At 43.0% G+C, this 21592-nt stretch overlaps 1 protein-coding gene across 1 annotated transcript in view; it reads left to right on the top strand.

Annotated features, from left to right (window-relative positions):
• Positions 1-21592, top strand: part of LOC128689707 (uncharacterized) — a 78446-nt gene that overhangs the window by 14743 nt on the left and 42111 nt on the right. Inside the window, exons 2-3 of the mRNA XM_070087608.1 lie at positions 2926-3069; positions 5097-5150. Of these exons, the coding sequence (XP_069943709.1) occupies positions 2926-3069; positions 5097-5150 (198 nt within the window). The remainder of the gene's footprint in view (positions 1-2925; positions 3070-5096; positions 5151-21592) is intronic.

Consider the following 21592-nt stretch of genomic DNA (forward strand, 5'->3'; position numbering starts at 1 on the left):
CCTCACATTACCTCTCTGAAGGCAACTTGTCACAGCCGGCTGAACCTTCTTAAAACCCTTGCTCATCTTTCGTGGGGAGCTGATCGTCGAACCCTCCTTCACCTACATTCCACCCTTATTTTATCGAAACTTGATTATGGTGACCAGATCTATTCAGCGGCATCTCCTGCTACTCTCTCTAGCCTTAACCCCATTCATCACCAAGGATTACGTTTATGCCTTGGTGCTTTTCGCTCTTCCCCTGTCGAAAGCCTCTATGCAGAAGCGAACGTTCCATCCTTATCCGATCGCCGTGATGCCCATTGCCTGCGCTACTATGTACGCTCTCATGATCTCCGCAATCCTTCCATTTATAGAATGGTCACTGATATTAGTAGACATTCTTTATTTGTTCGCCGCCCCTGCTTACTCCGTCCCTTCTCTCTTCGCCTTCATTCGCTCTTGTCTTCTCTTCAACTACCACCTTTCTATGTACATGTAGCATCTCACTTTTCCCTACCCCCCTGGGAAGTTCCAGCTGTTCGAGTCTGTTCTTTCTCCCTCCCTTGCTCGAAAGCCCAACTGTCTACGGTCGCTTCCCGCTCTCTTTTTCTTGACCACTTTCACTCTCATTCTCATGCCATTGCTGTGTACACAGATGGCTCTAAGTCTTCTGACGGCGTAGGATTCGCAGCAGTGTTTCCGGACAGCGTCGTACAAGGGCATTTACTATCTTCAGCTAGTATTTTTACTGCTGAATTATATGCCATCCTTACAGCACTTATCCGTATTGCATCTATGCCTGTGTCATCATTTGTGGTTGTCTCAGACTCCCTTAGTGCTTTACAGGCTATACAAAAATTTGATACACCTCACCCCTTAGTCCTCCGTATCCAACTTTGGCTACGCCGCATCTTTACTAAGCATAAAGATATTGTTTTTTGTTGGGTCCCTGGTCATGTTGACGTACAGGGCAATGAACAGGCAGACACTGCTGCACGGTCAGCAGTACATGACCTACCAGTTTCTTATAGAGGTATTCCATGTACGGACTATTTTGCTGTAATATCTTCCCACCTTCACACCCGTTGGCAACAACGTTGGTCTACTATACTCGGCAACAAACTTCAGTCTATTAAACCGAGTATAGGTTACTGGCCGTCTTCTTATCACCAGTGTCGAGGTTGGGAGACTACTCTCTCCCGTCTTCGCATTGGCCATACTCGTCTTACTCATGGATATCTCATGGAGAGGCGTCTTGCTCCTCTCTGTGAGAATTGCCAAGCTCCATTATCAGTCAGCCACATTCTGTTGGACTGCCCACTTTATCAACGAGCACGCAGAATTTACCTCTGTCGTCGTCTTCGCCCCGCTGCTCTCTCTTTACCTTCCCTTCTCGCTGATGGACCCACCTTTCATCCGGACTCTCTCATTGACTTTTTGACAACGACTGACTTACTTCACAAATTCTGATACTTTCAGCCCTTTCTACTTGAATCTCTTGCTACCCTCTACCCCCGTACTATCCCCTGCCCCGCTGTTTTCTGTAACCTGCTGATCATCCCCCCTCCCTTCTGCCATCCAATTCCCTTGCTTCCTTCCCTACCCTGCAGCGCTGTATAGCCCTTGTGGCTTAGCGCTTCTTTTTGATTATAATAATAATAATAATATGGAGAGGGAGCATGGACACAGGGGTCATCCCACACTCACTAAAAACAACAGACATTGCCCCACTCTACAAAGGTGGCAGTAAAACAATTGCAAAGAACTCCAGACCGATAGCACTAATATCCAATATAAAAATATTTGAAATGGTTCTAAAAAGCAAGATCGCCAACCACCTAGATACTCATCAGTTACACAATCCAGGGCAACACAGATTTACAGCAGATTGCTCTTGCCTGTCCCAGCTACTGGACCACTATGACAATGTCCTGATGCTATAGAGGATAAAATGCAGATATAGTATACACAGACTTTGCAAAAGCCTTCGACAAGTGTGACCACGGTGTAACCGCACAAAATGCGTGATAAAGGAATAACAGGAAAAGTTGGTAGATGGATCTATAACTTCCTGACCCTTCAAGGAAGGTTCCTTGATGTTGGTGAGGGGCTCTTGATTTAGGAAATTGGATCTGTGCTCCAGTTCCCCGAATTAAGCCTGAATGCCTTCCACATCATCCCCCCAGGCGCTGTATAATCCTCCGGGTTTAGCGCTTCCCCTTGATTATAATAATAATAATATAACTTCCTGACAAATAGAACACAAAGAGTAATAGTAAACAGAGTAAAGTTCGAAGCAGCTACAGTGAAAAGCTCTGTTCCACAAGGCACAGTACTCACTGCCATCCTATTCCTCATCCTCATATCCATCGAAGACACCTCAAGACTCCAAGTGGACATCAACTGAATCTTCAAATGGGCCACTCAGAACAATATGAAGTTCAATGAAGAGAAATTTCAACTACTCAGATATGGAAAACTTGAGGAAATTAAAACTATTAGGGTGTACAACAAATTCTAACCATACAATAGAGCGAAAAAAGTAATGTGAAGGACCTGGGAGTGATAATGTCAGATCTCACCTTCAAAGGCCACAACAATGTATCGCCTGCATTCCAGGGAATACAAATCAAGGGACTTCAACCGTTTCCAGTAATTTAGGTGCCTTATCGTACTTGTGTACCGTGAAACTTCTTTGTACACTCCAGCAGTTTCGCCTGCCTTGAAGGGGGAAGTTAGTATACAGCAGTATTCCAGCCTAGAGAGGACAAGTGATTTGAAAGAAATCATCATGGGCTTGGCGTCCCTAGTTCTGAAGGTTCTCATTAGAAACTTATCCAGGTGGGAGACGGTTATTGTTAAAAAGGTTTTTCCCAGAATGGCATGTCTTGGACCATTATAGAGATGTGATTTGGTAATGTTAAATTTTTCCACTCTTGTTAGTTGAACAAGAGTGAATGGGAGGTGGTGACGCAGCCACTAGTGGAGGCCGTGAGGCGGGCGCAACTTCGCCGAAGGGCGGCCTCTATCGCCAGATGGGCGGGCGTCCTCTTGGTACTTCTCATCGTAGTCTACCTCCTTCTCCAGGTATGTCTATCACACCATTCTGATTCGTGTTTTTTTTTATCGTGCCGAATAGGCAAAACTTGCGATTTTGGCTTAAACATCAACGCTCTTGCCGAATAAGCAAAATTTGTGTATCCAATAATTTCGCAAAAATCATTCTGGACCTAACGAAGAAAATATATTTCACTATGTTTATTTAATTATTGTAAACATATCTAAAATATATTTATTTTGATTAGGCTAAATTAAATTGTGCTTGTTATAATAAGGTTAGGTAAGTTTTCTAAGGTGCTTTTGGTAAAAAATTATTAATTTTTATATTACCATAAATGAAAAAAATGTATCTTTAAACGTATAAGAGAAAATTTTGAGAGGACTTAATTTTTAAACGAGTTCTTGCTAAGTGACCAGTTTTACGTATTCGGCACTATACACGCACACAAATTATATATATATATATATATATATATATATATATATATATATATATATATATATAAATATATATATTTATATATATATATTTATATATATATATATATATATATATATATATATATATATATATATATATATATATATATATATATATATATATTTATATATATATGTATATATATTTATATATATATGTATATATATATATATATATATATATATATATTTATATATATATATATATATATATATATATATATATATATATATATATATATATATATATATATTATTGTTCCCACGGAGCAAGTATTGATCAATAACAACACTGCACTAGCCATGGAGTCGAACCCATTCTGTTTTGGCCTGTATGGTTTAGTGGTCTAAAGCATCATGCGTTTTCTCTCACCATGAGGGGGGCCAAAACAGCATGGGTTCGACTCCTTGGCTAGTGCAGTGTTGTTATATATATATATATATATATATATATATATATATATATATATATATATATATATATATATATATATATATATAACAACACTGCACTAGCCAAGGAGTCGAACCCATGCTGTTTTGGCCCCCCTCATGGTGAGAGAAAACGCATGATGCTTTAGACCACTAAACCATACAGGCCAAAACAGAATGGGTTCGACTCCATGGCTAGTGCAGTGTTGTTATTGATCAATACTTGCTCCGTGGGAACAATAATAATATATATATATATATATATATATATATATATATATATATATATATATATATATATATATATATATATATATATATATTTATTTATGAATAAACAATTCGCGCAATTCGGTGAATTGCTCGCCAAATTGTGGTTGCAAGGGTCGTCTCAGTTCCTGGCCCCGAGTCTGCTGCCGCTAATATTAGGTTTCACTCGTGTCTGCGTGAGCCCTGTCTTACCTATTCTTAAAACTATGTATGGATTCTGCCTCAACCACTTTTCTGTCTAGGACTTCAAGCTGTGATCTCGTGTACCGTAGACCCGCCTCTCAGTTTCTCCCAGTTAGTTCCTCTAGAGTATTTTGTACGTCGTTATCATGACACCTCTAGTTCTTCTGTCATCCATTGTCGTCAGGTTTAGCTCCTTTAGTCTCTCCTTGTAGGTCATACCCCTCCGCTTTAGAACTGGCTTCGTTGCAAACCTTTCCATTTTTCCAGCTTTACATGCTTAACCAGATATGGGAGTATAAGCGACCAGGGAAGACTAACAAAATTGAATTTAATGACAGTGGAGGATAGAAAAACGAGAGACAATATAACACATAAAATACTCTGAAGAATTTAAGTGTAGAGAGGGACAGGCTGTTTGAGAAGCAGTAAGAAGGTACTCGGGAGCACAGCTGGAAGTTAGACATGACCATAGGGATGTCAGAAGTATTTCTTCTGTCTCAGTGTGACAGTGAAATGACTTAGTCGAGGAAACTTGCCGCTTCTCCAAGCGGCAAGTTGAGAAGCTGGGCTAGGAGCTAAAACTTTGCCCCTACAGCCACGTTTAGGTGAGTACATGAGCATGAATATACACGCTCATATTTGTTTACTTATGTGAAATCCATAGTTATAATTATCTTGATATATTGCAGATAGCGTGGGTGCAGAGGATGATGACGGTGGTATTCCGTCACTGTCTGTTGCTGGTGAGTGATGATTTACATGTACTGTTGTTGCTTAAGTATGACTAAAAAGTCTTTTAATGGTGAGCTTTCGTATATGTAAGGTGCTTTCTTTTCATAACATTTTGTTTGAGTCGTGTTCATTTCTCTTAAGACAACTTCTAACCTGATGCTTAAAATATTAGTTGCAGCTAGGAAATTTCGCAATCCCGTAGCAGTTCTTTCATTCGATCTTCCACACAGTGTGTTATTACAATCTCGAAATACGAGATTATTATTATTATTATTATTATTATTATTATTATTATTATTATTATTATAAAAAAACTAAACCCACTGGGGACATGCAACGTTGGCAAAATACGAAAGCGTAATAAGCTATGTAAGGTGATTGATTAGCGTCCATAATGCTAGGCTGTTTTCCTGTCATCTCCAGTGCGATTAGAAAAAGAAAATGTTTGTTTGCATTCTGGTAATTGTGTAAACACTTAATATATAGTATTGGGGGTCTTATTACACGCCTTGGCAAATGTATGCGCATCTTTGTTCACATGCACATAAAAGCTGCATACCTCTTAACCCGTTCGGTTTCTCTGCACAATTATCTGTGATAACTACATACAGCTTGTAATTATGGGATTTGAAATCTGTATATCGTATGTACTACGATCACCTCTGTATACTGTATGACTTGTCTAAATAATGAACTGAGGTGGATTGAACATGGTGTGCGTGACAAATGTACCGTCTCCCGCACAACCTCACAGGTGACCAGACGGGTTCCACTAGGCTGCTCCCACACACTCAATACATTCACCTCCAATTTCTTCTCCCTTCTCTTGGTGATGAGGAAGATATTGTTGCATCTCGACACTAGTTACCTGATTTTGTGGCTAAGAAAACCCAAGTTAGTCGAGGTCCAAAAATAAAAAAGTAGAAGATGCTATTAGCGTGTATTAATAAATTCACTGGGAATCACTAAACCCATCGATAAGTTGGATGTAAGGTGTGAGAAAGTAGCTCTGATTCCTTGGATCAGGGCTCCTTCACTAACATCAGAGTGGAATCTCACCCCTGGAGGACTTTAGCTTTTAATAATGCGAGGGTCTATTTATAGGGCCAGAGCAATAATTATTTCTACAAGTACATGTACAATGTATACAGGCTTGCTGATATCAATGACGTACTATTATATAGAAAGTCCCTTGTTATGCAGAGTATTTTGAACAAATTAGGTCAACTTTATCCCCAGGATGCGACCCACACCAGTCGACTAACACCCAAATACCTATTTTAGGGATAGGTGAATAGGGACTAATGTTTCCACCCGTGGTTGAGGTACCAATGAACTAATTGTAAATAGTTAAACCTCATGTGAAGGAGGTTGGAGATATCAGAAACCTGAAGTCATTGTAACGGTGCATAGGTGTTTGTAATATAGGTAATAGATGGCTTATCTTCGTATCAAGGTATAATTAACCTTCTATCGTTTGGCAAAACCTCATTCGGTTTGTGCGATGTAGTTCTGGTCTATATAGCATAATGGACAAAATTAAGGCGAAACGTATCATACGAAAAAAAACTCTCTATGGAGGTAAATTATGAGTAATAAATTAACATTTTCGTGAAAGTCAGAATCTCAGGTGATGTTTTTACAAGGAGGTGGAAGCGCAACTGAAGAGGAAGCCGCTAAAAATATCAAACTAAAACACAGCTCGCAGCAACTGTGATAATTGAGAAATGTGGCAAATTTATTACAAAAAATGCAAATAGACTTTGGCTTGAGCAAGTAACTCTACCCCAATGAGAGTACAAAAGAACCCCTATAGGGAGGTTCCTTGATGCCGGCGAGGGGCGCTTTGTGTAAGGAATTGGTCCTCCCTTTCCTCGAATCAGATCTGATTTCCTCCCATTCTTTCAGGCTCTTTATGGTGCCTGCAGGTTTGGTTCTTACCCTAGGATGATGAATTGATGATGATGATGATAATAAAAGCTTCGATCTTGACCAGTTTCTCCTTTCTGCTTCTAAGCACGTTTTACATGCTTCTCGAAGCCGGGTAAAGGTTTATTAAAATGGTCTTCACGATATCAAATGCAGGAAGCACCTTGTCCTCATACAGTGGATGTTATATAGTGCATTCCAGTTCCCGTATTTCTGAACGATCTACGCTGCTACACTTTTCAGTCATTGACTAAAACAACGAAAGTAATTTAATTAACGTACATTACTTTAACGTTATTCCCAGTTTACGAAATTTAACTGTAAACCAAACATTCATTGTGTAAGATTGTGAGAATGGGTTGACTGTGGGGGTGGGTGGGTGGGTATGTGTGTCTGAGTTAATGCAATTAATTAAGCTCTGTTGCTAGAAGAGAATATCCATGTATAATTATGACGGAAAAACTCGAAAGATAGTACTTTTCAGTTTGTTTGGTGCACGTTTACTCTGTTCTTCACTTTCAGTGATAGTAACATGAGATGAACAAGAAAGTGGGCGACTCGGGTGCAAGTCATTGTAACGTGTGTTTGTGTGTGAAACGCGGAAACTGAGCCACGGTACTGTGCTACAAAGATGCGAATTGTTGTAATGATACATAAGTAACTGAGGCGTCGCTGCTGTAGTGCAGTGCTACTGTCAACCAGTGTACAGATCATCACTGTTGTAGCATCTGTGTACCATAATGTGCACTTTGTAGTCGCCGTGCTGTATGACACTTTACTGTCATTGTATGAGTTAGTGTATTGTACGAGTCAGGAGTTGTGTGAAGCATTGTAGTTTGTAATTATGCTAGTAATGCGCTATGCGTCATTACTGTGTCGATCGTTATAATGTAAATCATTGAATTGAGTCATTATAATGTCATTCATAGGGAAGTATTAAACCCGTAGGGGTCAAACAGCGCCTGGGTTATGGGAAGTTATCAGGTTTGATCTAAGGGAAAGGAAGGGAGGGGGAATTTCAATTCCTAAGGTACCCCACATCTTGAAGGGGGAATGGTTTATTGGTTTAAGACTAGATAAAGTTTTGCCCGCAATACTGTGCATCTTATGGGCCTTCAGATTATTGTATTTCTTTATGTATGGTAATTTTGAACGTGATTGTCTGATTTGAGAGATTACTTTCCAGGTTTAATTTTAGCATTTATTTCCTACAATGATTTTTTTTAATACACATGTTTAACTCGCCTGATGTACTGGTCAGAGCTGAGGAGTGAACTGGTATTTCCTTGCTGACTTAACCAAACTTTCTTATTGCAGTCGTGTTTTTTGTCAGTAGATGCAAGTACTATATACATTCTGTAAGCCGGGAGTTGAATATTCTTGTAGTTAAGATTAGTAATGATTAATAAGTTTTATTTAAGCTAAATTTACTGATATTTTAGACCCGTTTTAAATTTCTACAATGTTTGCCTAAAGACATACTTTTATAGGTATTGGAGCCCTTTGAATGTGTATAAACGAACGGATTTCTGTTGTCTTTTCCACGGTTATTTCTTATTTATATGCGCGTGTTTTATAACAATTTCTTCCCACGGTGTCAGTAAATAAAGGTTTAAATAGTCATTACTCCGTAAGTAGTTATTATATATGCCTCATGCATAATTTAAAACTTTCACAATGATTTTATTTAGTAAATTAAGTAGAATTTAACCTATAATAACCCAGCCCCCGTGCTGACCCAGCCCCAGTGCTGACCCAGACCCAGCCCCCAGCCTTACTGCCAGCCCAGACTCTCCTAGGGACACTACCAAAACCACCAGAAAAACAGTAAATATACAACCATCTAGAACCGTAAATATACAACCATCATTGCACAAGACCGTGGCCCACAGTACAGATGTTGGAGAGGAGTCTCCTCCTTCTTCCTCTACTGGGGAAAGTAGATGGAATCCAGGACGGGGTCGCCCTGGCTTGGATACTGAGGATTATAGTGCAGTCCCAGAACCTGCAGAAATTGACAACACACCTCCCAACAATTCTCAACCAAAGGTGAATTTGTGCAGATATTATGCTTGGGGCATCTGTAAGCATGGAATAACAGGGAAAAAAATGGGACATGCAACTTTGAGCATCCCAAAAAAATGTAGCAACCTCATGTCTAAAGGAGTGTGTCGTTCTTCTTCCTGTACTCTCTTTCACCCAAAAATGTGCGACTCCTCGGTCCTCCAGAAGCAGTGTTTACCTGGAGAGAGTTCCGGGGTTCAACGCCCCCGCGGCCCGGTCTGTGACCAGGCCTCCTGGTGGATCAGAGCCTGATCAATCAGGCTGTTGCTGCTGGCTGCACGCAAACCAACGTACGAGCCACAGCCCGGCTGGTCAGGAACCGACTTGAGGTGCTTGTCCAGTGCCAGTTTGAAGACTGCCAGGGGTCTGTTGGTAATCCCCCTTATGTATGCTGGGAGGCAGTTGAACAGTCTCGGGCCCCTGACACTTATTGTATGGTCTCTTAACGTGCTAGTGACACCCCTGCTTTTCATTGGGAGGATGTTGCATCGTCTGCCAAGTCTTTCGCTTTCGTAGCGAGTGATTTTCGTGTGCAAGTTCGGTACTAGTCCCTCTAGGATTTTCCAGGTGTATATAATTATGTATCTCTCCCGCCTGCGTTCCAGGGAATACAGGTTCAGGAACCTCAAGCGCTCCCAGTAATTGAGGTGTTTTATCTCCGTTATGCGCGCCGTGAAGGTTCTCTGTACATTTTCTAGGTCAGCAATTTCACCTGCCTTGAAAGGTGCTGTTAGTGTGCAGCAATATTCCAGCCTAGATAGAACAAGTGACCTGAAGAGTGTCATCATGGGCTTGGCCTCCCTAGTTTTGAAGGTTCTCATTATCCATCCTGTCATTTTTCTAGCAGATGCGATTGATACAATGTTATGGTCCTTGAAGGTGAGATCCTCCGACATGATCACTCCCAGGTCTTTGACGTTGGTGTTTCGCTCTGTTTTGTGGCCAGAATTTGTTTTGTACTCTGATGAAGATTTAATTTCCTCATGTTTACCATATCTGAGTAATTGAAATTTCTCATCATTGAACTTCATATTGTTTTCTGCAGCCCACTGAAAGATTCGGTTGATGTCCGCCTGGAGCCTTGCAGTGTCTGCAATGGAAGACACTGTCATGCAGATTCGGGTGTCATCTGCAAAGGAAGACACGGTGCTGTGGCTGACATCCTTGTCTGTGTCGGATATGAGGATGAGGAACAAGATGGGAGCGAGTACTGTGCCTTGTGGAACAGAGCTTTTCACCGTAGCTGCCTCGGATTTACTCTGTTGACGACTACTCTGTGTTCTGTTAGTGAGGAAATTATAGATCCATCGACCGACTTTTAATGTTATCCCTTTAGCACGCATTTTGTGCGCTATTACGCCAGTGTTACAACATCGACTGCCCTGCATACCATCTAAAAGGGACCAGGAGGCACAGACCCCACAAGACAAACAATAGTAGCTACGACAACCCAACTCCAGGTGATTTTTTAGTGGCAGGAAACGGAAAAAGAAAATGGAAGGAAATAACAAAAATAGTCCACCTCAGAGCCTTGTTGGACTGGAGGCGCAGCCAGTGGCCACCCATGGCTCTCCAGAATTACAACTACTGATACCAATAACAAAATCCCCCCAACAAACACAGAATACAACCTCGTTCATATTTGCTAATATACAGGACCTTAAGCCATCCACCAACAACAAAATACCTTTTATAGTGGACTTCTAGAGGAGTCTAATGCAATGTTTGCAGCCTTCACAGAGACTCACACAAAAGATCACTTTGACAGTGAAATATGGATAAGTGGTTACAACCTTTTTAGATGCGACAGAAAAAACAGGCAACAAGGGGGGGGGGGTTGGCCTGTATGTTAAAGAGTCCCTTATCTGCACGGAGTTGCTGAACACCACAAATGAGGTAGTTGAAGTTCTATCAATAAAGATCGAGAACCAAAACCTAGTCATTGTGGTTGTATACAAGCCACCAGATGCAACCTCACAACAGTTCAAGGAACAGCTACTGAAAATTGATTACTGTTTGGAAAACCTTCCAGCTCCATCCCCAAACATCTTACTGCTTGGTGATTTCAACCTAAGGCATACAAAATGGAAGAATGTAGCAAATAATGTTATAGCTGAAACAATCCATGGAGGTAGCGCAGATGAAAGGTCACACACACATGAGCTACTAAGTCTCTGTGAAAAACACACCTTAAGCCAGCAGATAGTGGAGCCAACAAGACTAGAAAACACACTTGACCTTATCTTCACAAATAATGAGGACCTGATAAGAGACATAAGAATATCAAAAACAACTAATTCCGATCACAACCTAATCGAAGTCCAGACGTACATGCATAGGTGTCCTGATCAGCAGAATGCATGTACCTGTGAAGGTGTCTTCACAAAATACAACTTCAACAACAAGAACATCAACTGGGACCAGGTAAACCATGTCCTAAACGAAACATGTTGGGAAGATGTCTTAAATGACATGGATTCAAACCAGTGCCTTGAAAGGATCAACTTCCTGGCAGCCGAAGCATGTTCTAGGCATATTCCCCTAAGAAAGAAGAAGAGCAGGAGTAAACTGGAGAGAGAAAGGCGCTCCCTCTACAGAAGACGACGAAGAGTCACTGAGCTCCTCAGGAGCGATAGAATATCGGATACACGAAAGGAGGTGTTGACCAGGGAAGTGGAAACTATCGAACTTAAGTTAAATGACTTTTACAGGAACCAGGGGAGGCAGGAGGAGCTTAAAGCTATTAGTGAAATTGAAAGAAATTCAAAATATTTCTTTTCATATGCCAAAAACAAGGCAAATACCACATCTAGTATCGGGCCCTTACTCAGACAGGATGGGACTTACACAGATGACAACAAGGAAATGAGTGAAATATTGAAATCCCAGTACGACTGTGTTTAGTGAACCACTAATCGGTCTGAGGATCGACGACCCAAATGATTTCTTCATGAATGAGCCTCAAAACTCCATAAATGTATGCCAGATTTCCGACATTACCCTAACTCCGATAGATTTTGAAAAAGCCATTGACAACATGCCTATGCACTCAGCCCCGGGCCCAGACTCGTGGAACTCTGTTTTCATTAAGAACTGCAAGAAACCCCTCTCTCATGCCCTAAGTACACTATGGAGGAGGAGCTTGGACATGGGTGAAATTCCACAGTCACTTAAAACAACGGATATAAGTAAGTAAGTAAGTTTATTCAGGTATACACAAATACAGTTACATAGAATTATCATACATAGCAGCATATGTGTAGAGAACCTGGGATAACCCAAAAAAGTCAGACAGAGTGACTTATTTCCATTGGAGTCCTTTTACCTTATTATTATAATATAAAGGTTATAATATTTTCTTATTATTCTACAATGAAGATAACATCTTATTATACTAAAAAGACTATCTACTACACGAGGGTCATTACTAGGAATAAGGTAAAATTTACACGTATGTTAGCTAAAAAATAGAAAATCATTCCCCTCCCTTTCTGTAGCTACATTCATCAGACACCTTTTGGCACTCTCCTTGAACTGGTTCATGCTATGACTGGCTTTGACATGCGCGGGTAGTCTGTTCCATTCCTTTATTGCTGTACAATAAAAGGTGTTTGAAGCCTGGCCAATGACTGTGGGTACTACAAAGTTGTGCTCTCTCCCCCTAGTACTATGATTGCTTTGGTTCCCAACCTTGACAAAATTGACAGCAAGATATTCTGGACACTGTTTGTGAGCAATTTTATAAACATGATTTAGCTTCAGTTGTTTTACTCTGTCTTCAACATTCAACATATAGCCCCCACTCCATGAAGGTGGCAGCAAAGCATTAGCTAAGAACTATAGACCAATAGCTCTGACGTTCCACATCATAAAAATCTTTGAAAGAGTGCTAAGAAGCAGGATTGCAAATCACCTGGATTCCCAAAATCTGCACAATCCAGGCCAACATGGGTTCAGGGCAGGTCGCTCCTGCCTCTCACAACTACTGGATCACTATGACATGGCCTTGGATGCACTGGAAGAAAATCAGAATGCAGATGTAATATACACAGACTTTGCAAAAGCATTTGACAAATGCGATCATGGCGTAATAGCCCATAAAATACGTGCTAAAGGAATAACTGGGAAAGTGGGGAGATGGATCTTCAACTTCCTAACAAATCGAACACAAAGAGTAGTGGTCAACAGAGTTAAATCGGAGGCTGCCATAGTGAAGAGCTCTGTTCCACAAGGCACAGTACTCGCCCCCATCTTATTCCTTATCCTCATATCAGACATAGACAGAGATATACACCACAGCACCGTATCATCCTTTGCGGATGATACTAGGATCTGCATGAGGCTGTCATCTGCTGAGGACGCGGTTAACCTCCAAGAAGATATAAACAAAGTTTTCCAGTGGGCAACGGTAAACAATATGATGTTCAATGAGGACAAATTCCAACTACTCCGTTATGGAAAACTGGAGGAGATAATAACTAGAACAGAGTATACTACTGACTCCGGCCATACAATAGAGCAGAAAAATAATGTAAGGGACCTGGGAGTAGTAATGTCTGAGGATCTCACTTTCAAGGATCACAACAGTGCCACGATCGCACGTGCAAAGAAAATGATAGAATGGATAATGAGAACTTTCAAAACGAGAGATGCCAAGCCAATGATGATCCTTTTCAAATCACTTGTTCTCTCTAGGCTGGAATACTGCTGTACATTAACATCTCCATTCAAAGCAGGTGAAGTCGCAGATCTAGAGAGTGTACAGAGATCCTTTACTGCACTTATAAGTTCTGTCAAGCTCCTTAACTACTGGGAACGCTTGGAAGCACTTGACTTGTACTCGTTGGAACGCAGGAGGGAGAGATATATCATAATCTACACTTGGAAAATCTTGGAAGGAATGGTCCCAAATCTGCACACACAAATCACTCCCTAGGGGCGCCATTGGTACACTAAGGGAAAACACCTTAAGTGTCCGGGGCCCAAAACTGTTCAACAGGCTCCCATCAAGCATTAGGGGAATTGTCAATAAGCCCCTGGCTGCCTTCAAGAGAGAGCTGGACAGATACCTAAAGTCAGTGCCGGATCAGCCGGGCTGTGGCTCGTACGTTGGACTGCGTGCGGCCAGCAGTAACAGCCTAGTTGATCAGGCCCTGATCCATCGGGAGGCCTGGTCATGGACCGGGCCGCGGGGGCGTTGATCCCCGGACTAACCTCCAGGTAGTGCTCGTGGTTCTGATGATAGCTTCCTCAACTGGCACACGCAAACCCGTGTCGATCCCAGCATGGGTGAAACGTTGGGCATGTTTTCTTACACCTGCTGCCCCTGTTCACATAGCAGGAAGTAGGTACCTGGGTGCTAGTCGACTGTTGTGGATCACACCCTGGGGAAGAAGAGTAAAGGATGCCATTGGAAATAAGAGTCCCCTATGACGCACTGACTTTATTGGGTTATCCTGGGTGGTAACCCACCGGCTTAAAAAGTCGAACAAAATCTTATTCCTTCAGGTTACAAATAGAGTACCAGCTTAATAACGAGCGACGCTATCATCGTAAAGCAATATATTGGGTTCACCATCTGTAATGGGTTTTCAGAGAGGAAACTTTCTTCCATTTTCTGCTTGGTGTTCTCTGGTTAAAAAGTGAACTGTTGCTTGGGGCGAGAATGGTAGTGTTAGGGTGGAATGTCGACCTTAATGGTGAGGTGGGTTACGCTCCCTTCCTTCCGTGACTCGCAGCGCAATCTTGTGTGGACAGGCAAGGCTCGCTCTTGGAGTCCAGGGAGAGGGAGGCTGGGCTTCCTTCTGGGAGGAGAGAGCGATGGAGGGGGCTGCATCGAGGAACCGGGGGAGGGGGAATGCAGCGAAGAACCAGGGGAGGGGGGTGCTGGGTGAGTAATCAGTTGGGGGATTTCGGCGGAAAAGTTGGATCACCAGGGAGGAGGAGGAAGAGAGAGGAGGGAGGTAGGAGAGGAAGGAAGATATAGGAGGAGGTGGGAGATGAAGCAGGGGAAGGGAGGTGGAGGAGGAGGCGGCAGTGGGGAATGGGGTGGGGGGCATTTTTGGAAGAGGATGTGCAGTTGCGGCGGACGGAGACGACGACGGCATTTAAGAAAAATAAGGGAAGCAATGATCCCTCTAGGAAGAGGAGGAGCAGAAGCAAGGCTTCCTCTTGGAGGTTAGTTCGTTTAATATCCTTATTATGCACCCCATACCCATCCTGTGGGGGGTAGTCAAAAGATTAGAGGTACATAATGGGTCCAGAGACTGGGCCCCAAAGTTTTGATAGCTGAACAAGTTACAAAGTTAGTTTAATATGTTTATTATGCACCCCATACCCATCCTGTGGGAGGTAGTCAAAAGATTAGAGGTACATAATTGGTCCAGGGACTGGACTCCAAAGTTTTGATAGCTGAGCAAGTTACAGAGGTAATAAACTCTCAATTTACAAAGGTAATGAACTCACAATTTACAAAGGTAATGAACTCACAATTTACAAAGGTAATGAACTCACAATTTACAAAGGTACTAAACTCCAGGTAGGTCTGGTCACAATCATGACAAGTTACAAAGGTATTTACAGATTACAGAGGTACGTAATGGGTCCAGGGACTGGGCCCCCAAAGTTTTGATAGCTGAACTAGGTACAAAGGTAATGAGCTCACAAGTTACAAAGGTAATGAATTCCGTAGAATGGTTACTTACGTTTATACATGGCTACAATCATGAACAAATTATAGTGTAATGAGCAATTCACACTTCCACACCCGGTCACAACTGTAATGAGTTATTGGTGCAAATATTGATTGTTGAGACACACACACACACACACACACACACACACACACACACACACACACACACACACACACACACACACACACACACACACACACACACACACACACAACGTGAGTGAGTACACACACACACACACACACGACTTACAAAATACTGAGAGGAATTGACAAGGTGGACAAAGACAGGATGTTCCAGAGACTGGACACAGTAACAAGGGGACACAGTTGGAAGTTGAAGACACAGATGAATCAAAGGGATGTTAGGAAGTATTTCTTCAGCCACAGAGTAGTCAGGAAGTGGAATAGTTTGGGAAGCGATGTAGTGGAGTCAGGATCCATACATAGCTTTAAGCAGAGGTACGATAAAGCTCATGGTTCAGGGAGAGTGACCTAGTAGCGACCAGTGAAGAGGCGGGGCCAGGAGCTTGGACTCGACCCCTGCAACCTCAACTAGGTGAGTATAACTAGGTGAGTACACACACACACATGGAGCCACATGGGGGTCCCGAAACATGGAGAGCCAGGATGTTGGACGTGGTGCTGGAAAACCTCATGCACCAACATGTTAAGGACACTACCAGAGTGAGAGGGGAGGATGAACCAGCAAGATTGGACCTTGTGTTCACCCTGGGCAGGTCAGACATTGAGGACATCAAGTATGAGAGTCCCCTAGGAGCTAGCGACCACATGGTTCTGTGCTTTGAATACATAGAGCTGCAAGTGGAGAGAATAACAGGAGTAGAATGGGAAAAGCCTGACTATAAAAGAGGGGACTACATAGGGTTGAAGAACTTCCTGCAGGAGGTCCAGTGGGACAGAGAACTGGCAGGAAAGCCAGTAAATGAAATGATGGAATATGTAGCAACAAAATGCAAGGAGGCAGTGGAAAGGTTCATTCCCAAGGGCAACAGTAACAACGGGAAGACCAGAACAAGTCCCTGGTTTACCCGACGGTGTAAGGAGGCAAAAACAAAGTGCAATAGAGAATGGAAAAAGTACAGAAGGCAGAGAACACACGAAAATAGGGAGATCAGTCGCAGAGCCAGGAATGAGTACGCACAGGTAAGGAGGGAGGCCCAGCGACAGTATGAAAATGACATAGCATCGAGAATCAAGACTGACCCGAAACTGTTGTATAACCACATCAGGAGGAAGACAAAAGTCAAAGACCAGGTGATCAGATTAAGGACAGAAGGTGGAGAACTCAAAAGAAATGATCAGGAGGTATGTGAGGAGCTGAACAGGAGATTTAAGGAAGTTTTTACAGTAGAGACAGGAAGGGCTGTGGGAAGACAGCACAGAAGGGAACATCAAGAGGGAATATACCAACAAGTGTTGGATGACATACGAACAACTGAGGAGGAGGTGAAGAAGCTCTTAAGTGACCTTGACACCTCAAAGGCGATGGGATCGGACAACATCTCCCCATGGGTCCTTAGAGAAGGAGCAGAGATGCTGTGTGTGCCTCTAACCACAATCTTCAACACATCCCTTGAAACTGGGCAACTACCTGAGAAATGGAAGACAGCTAATGTAGTCCCCATATTTAAGACAGGAAACAGAAACGGGGCACTAAACTACAGACCTGTGTCTCTGACATGTATTGTGTGCAAAGTCATGGAGAAGATTATCAGGAGGAGAGTGGTTGAACACCTGGAAAGGAACAAGATTATAAATGAAAACCAGCATGGGTTCATGGAAGGCAAATCTTGTATCACAAACCTCCTGGAGTTTTATGACAAGGTAACAGAAGTAAGACACGAGAGAGAGGGCTGGGTAGATTGCGTTTTCCTAGACTGCAGGAAGGCCTTTGACACAGTTCCCCACAAGAGATTAGTGCAGAAGCTGGAGGATCAGGCACACGTAAAAGGAAGGGCACTGCAATGGATAAGGGAATACCTGACGGGAGGCAGCAACGAGTCATGGTATGTGAAGAGGTATCACAGTGGGCGCCTGTTACGAGCGGGGTCCCACAGGGGTCAGTTCTAGGACCAGTGCTATTTTTGATATATGTGAACGACATGATGGAAGGAATAGACTCTGAAGTGTCCCTGTTCGCAGATGACGTGAAGTTGATGAGAAGAATTAAATCGGACGAGGATGAGGCAGGACTGCAAAGAGACCTGGAGAGGCTGGACATGTGGTCCAGTAACTGGCTTCTCGAATTCAATCCAGCCAAATGCAAAGTCATGAAGATTGGGGAGGGGCAAAGAAGACCGCAGACAGAGTATAGGCTAGGTGGACAAAGACTACAGACCTCACTCAGGGAGAAAGACCTTGGGGTGACCATAACACCGAGCACATCACCGGAGGCACACATCAACCAAATAACCGCTGCAGCATACGGGCGCCTGGCAAACCTGAGAATAGCATTCCGATACCTTAATAAGGAATCGTTCAAAACACTGTACACTGTGTATGTTAGGTCCATACTGGAGTATGCAGCACCAGTCTGGAACCCACACCTGGTCAAGCACGTCAAGAAGTTAGAGAAAGTACAAAGGTTTGCAACAAGGCTAGTCCCAGAGCTCAAGGGAATGTCGTACGAGGAAAGGTTAAGGGAAATCGGACTGACGACACTGGAGGACAGAAGGGTCAGGGGAGACATGATAACGACATACAAGATACTGCGGGGAATAGACAAGGTGGACAGAGGTAGGATGTTCCAGAGAGGGGACACAGGGACAAGGGGTCACAACTGGAAGCTGAAGACTCAGATGAGTCACAGGGACGTTAGGAAGTATTTCTTCAGTCATAGAGTTCTCAGCAAGTGGAATAGCCTAGCAAGTGAAGTAGTGGAGGCAGGAACCATACATAGTTTTAAGAAGAGGTATGACAAAGCTCAGGAAGCAGAGAGAGAGAGGATCCAGTAGCGATCAGTGAAGAGGCGGGGCCAGGAGCTGAGTCTCGACCCCTGCAACCACAATTAGGTGAGTACAATTAAATGAGGTGAGTACACACACACATGGTAATGCATTATTTACAGCTAGCAAAGTCAGGGTATTTCTCCAGAATGGTCTGAGTTGTTTCTAAATTCATTAATTTGATCACACTCCAGTACATAATGACGCAAGGTGTGACAATAGTCCATTTGGCAAAGTTTACATTTCGTTTGGTCTACATCTGGTGGTGGTGATTTAACCTGCCAAAGATACTTGTAACCCAGCCGGAACCGGGCAGTAGTGACATCCAAGAGTCTGCTTATCTTGTTGGATGCACCATAGACATGTGGCTCCTCCTGCATGATGGAATGATGATAGATGGACTGACTTGTGTCAATCTCCCTAAGTCTTAAGTCAATAAAGTTCATTTGAAGTTCTTTTCGTATTACCTGGAGAGAGTTCCGGGGCTCAACGCCCCCGCGGCCCGGTCTGTGACCAGGCTGCCTGGTGGATCAGAGCCTGATCAACCAGTCTGTTGCTGCTGGCTGCACGCAAACCAACGTACGAGCCACAGCGCGGTTGGTCAGGAACCGACTTTAGGTGCTTGTCCAGTGCCAGCTTGAAGACTGCCAGGGGTCTGTTGGTAATCCCCCTTATGTATGCTGGGAGGCAGTTGAACAGTCTCGGGCCCCTGACACTTATTGTATGGTCTCTTAACATGCTAGTGACACCCCTGCTTTTCATTGGGGGGATGGTGCATCGTCTGCCAAGTCTTTTGCTTTCGTAGTGAGTGATTTTCGTGTGCAAGTTTGGTACTAGTCCCTCTAGGATTTTCCAGGCGTATATAATCATGTATCTCTCCCGCCTGCGTTCCAGGGAATACAGGTTTAGGAACCTCAAGCGCTCCCAGTAATTGAGGTGTTTTATCTCCGTTATGCGCGCCGTGAAGGTTCTCTGTACATTTTCTAGGTCAGCAATTTCACCTGCCTTCAAAGGTGCTGTTAGTGTGCAGCAATATTCCAGCCTAGATAGAACAAGTGACCTGAAGAGTGTCATCATGGGCTTGGCCTCCCTAGTTTTGAAGGTTCTCATTATCCATCCTGTCATTTTTCTAGCAGATGCGATTGAAGGTGAGATCCTCCGACATGATCACTCCCAGGTCTTTGACGTTGGTGTTTTGCTCTATTTTGTGGCCAGAATTTGTTTTGTACCCTGATGATTTAATTTCCTCGTGTTTACCATATCTGAGTAATTGAAATTTCTCATCGTTGAACTTCATATTGTTTTCTGCAGCCCACTGAAAGATTTGGTTGATGTCCGCCTGGAGTCTTGCAGTGTCTGCAATGGAAGACACTGTTATGCAGATTTGGGTGTCATCTGCAAAGGAAGACACGGTGCTGTGGCTGACATCCTTGTCTATGTCGGATATCAGGATGAGGAACAAGATGGGAGCAAGTACTGTGCCTTGTGGAACAGAGCTTTTCACCGTAGCTGCCTCGGACTTTACTCTGTTGACGACTACTCTGTGTGTTCTGTTAGTGAGGAAATTATCGATCCATCGACCGACTTTTCCTGTTATTCCTTTAGCACGCATTTTGTGCGCTATTACGCCATGGTCACACTTGTCGAAGGCTTTTGCAAAGTTTGTATATATTACATCTGCATTCTTTTTGTCTTCTAGTGCATTTAGGACCTTGTCGTAGTGATCCAATAGTTGAGACAGACAGGAGCGACCTGTTCTAAACCCATGTTGCCCTGGGTTGTGTAACTGATGGGTTTCTAGATGGGTGGTGATCTTGCTTCTTAGGACCCTTTCAAAGATTTTTATGATATGGGATGTTAGTGCTATTGGTCTGTAGTTCTTTGCTGTTGCTTTACTGCCCCCTTTGTGGAGTGGGGCTATGTCTGTTGTTTTTAGTAACTGTGGGACGAACCCCGTGTCCATGCTCCCTCTCCATAGGATGGAAAAGGCTCGTGATAGGGGCTTCTTGCAGTTCTTGATGAACACTGAGTTCCATGAGTCTGGCCCTGGGGCAGAGTGCATGGGCATGTCATTTATCGCCTGTTCGAAGTCATTTGGCGTCAGGATAACATCGGATAGGCTTGTTTTAATCAAATTTTGTGGCTCATAAAAAATTCATTTTGATCTTTGACTCTCAGTCTGGTTAGCGGCTTGCTAAAAACTGAGTCATATTGGGACTTGAGTAGCTCACTCATTTCGTTGCTGTCATCTGTGTAGGACCCATCTTGTTTAAGTAGGGGCCCAATACTGGACGTTGTTCTTGACTTTGATTTGGCATAGGAGAAGAAATACTTTGGGTTTCTTTCAATTTCATTTATGGCTTTTAGTTCTTCCCGCGATTCCTGACTCCTATAAGATTCCTTTAGCTTAAGTTCGATGCTTGCTATTTCTCTGACCAGTGTCTCCCTACGCATTTCAGATATATTGACCTCTTTTAGCCGCTCTGTTATTCTTTTCCGTCGCCTGTAAAGGGAGCGCCTGTCTCTTTCTATTTTACATCTACTCCTCCTTTTTCTTAGAGGAATATGCCTTGTGCATACATCGAGTGCCACCAAGTTAATCTGTTCTAGGCATAAGTTGGGGTCTGTGTTGCTTAGTATATCTTCCCAGCTTATATCGGTTAGGACTTGGTTTACTTGGTCCCACTTTATGTTTTTGTTATTGAAGTTGAATTTGGTGAATGCTCCCTCGTGACTAGTCTCATTATGTCGGTCTGGGGCTCCACGCATACATGTCTGAACCTCAATTATGTTGTGA

This window comes from Cherax quadricarinatus, chromosome 22, assembly GCF_038502225.1.
Source record: "Cherax quadricarinatus isolate ZL_2023a chromosome 22, ASM3850222v1, whole genome shotgun sequence".
NCBI classification, from domain to species: domain Eukaryota; kingdom Metazoa; phylum Arthropoda; class Malacostraca; order Decapoda; family Parastacidae; genus Cherax; species Cherax quadricarinatus.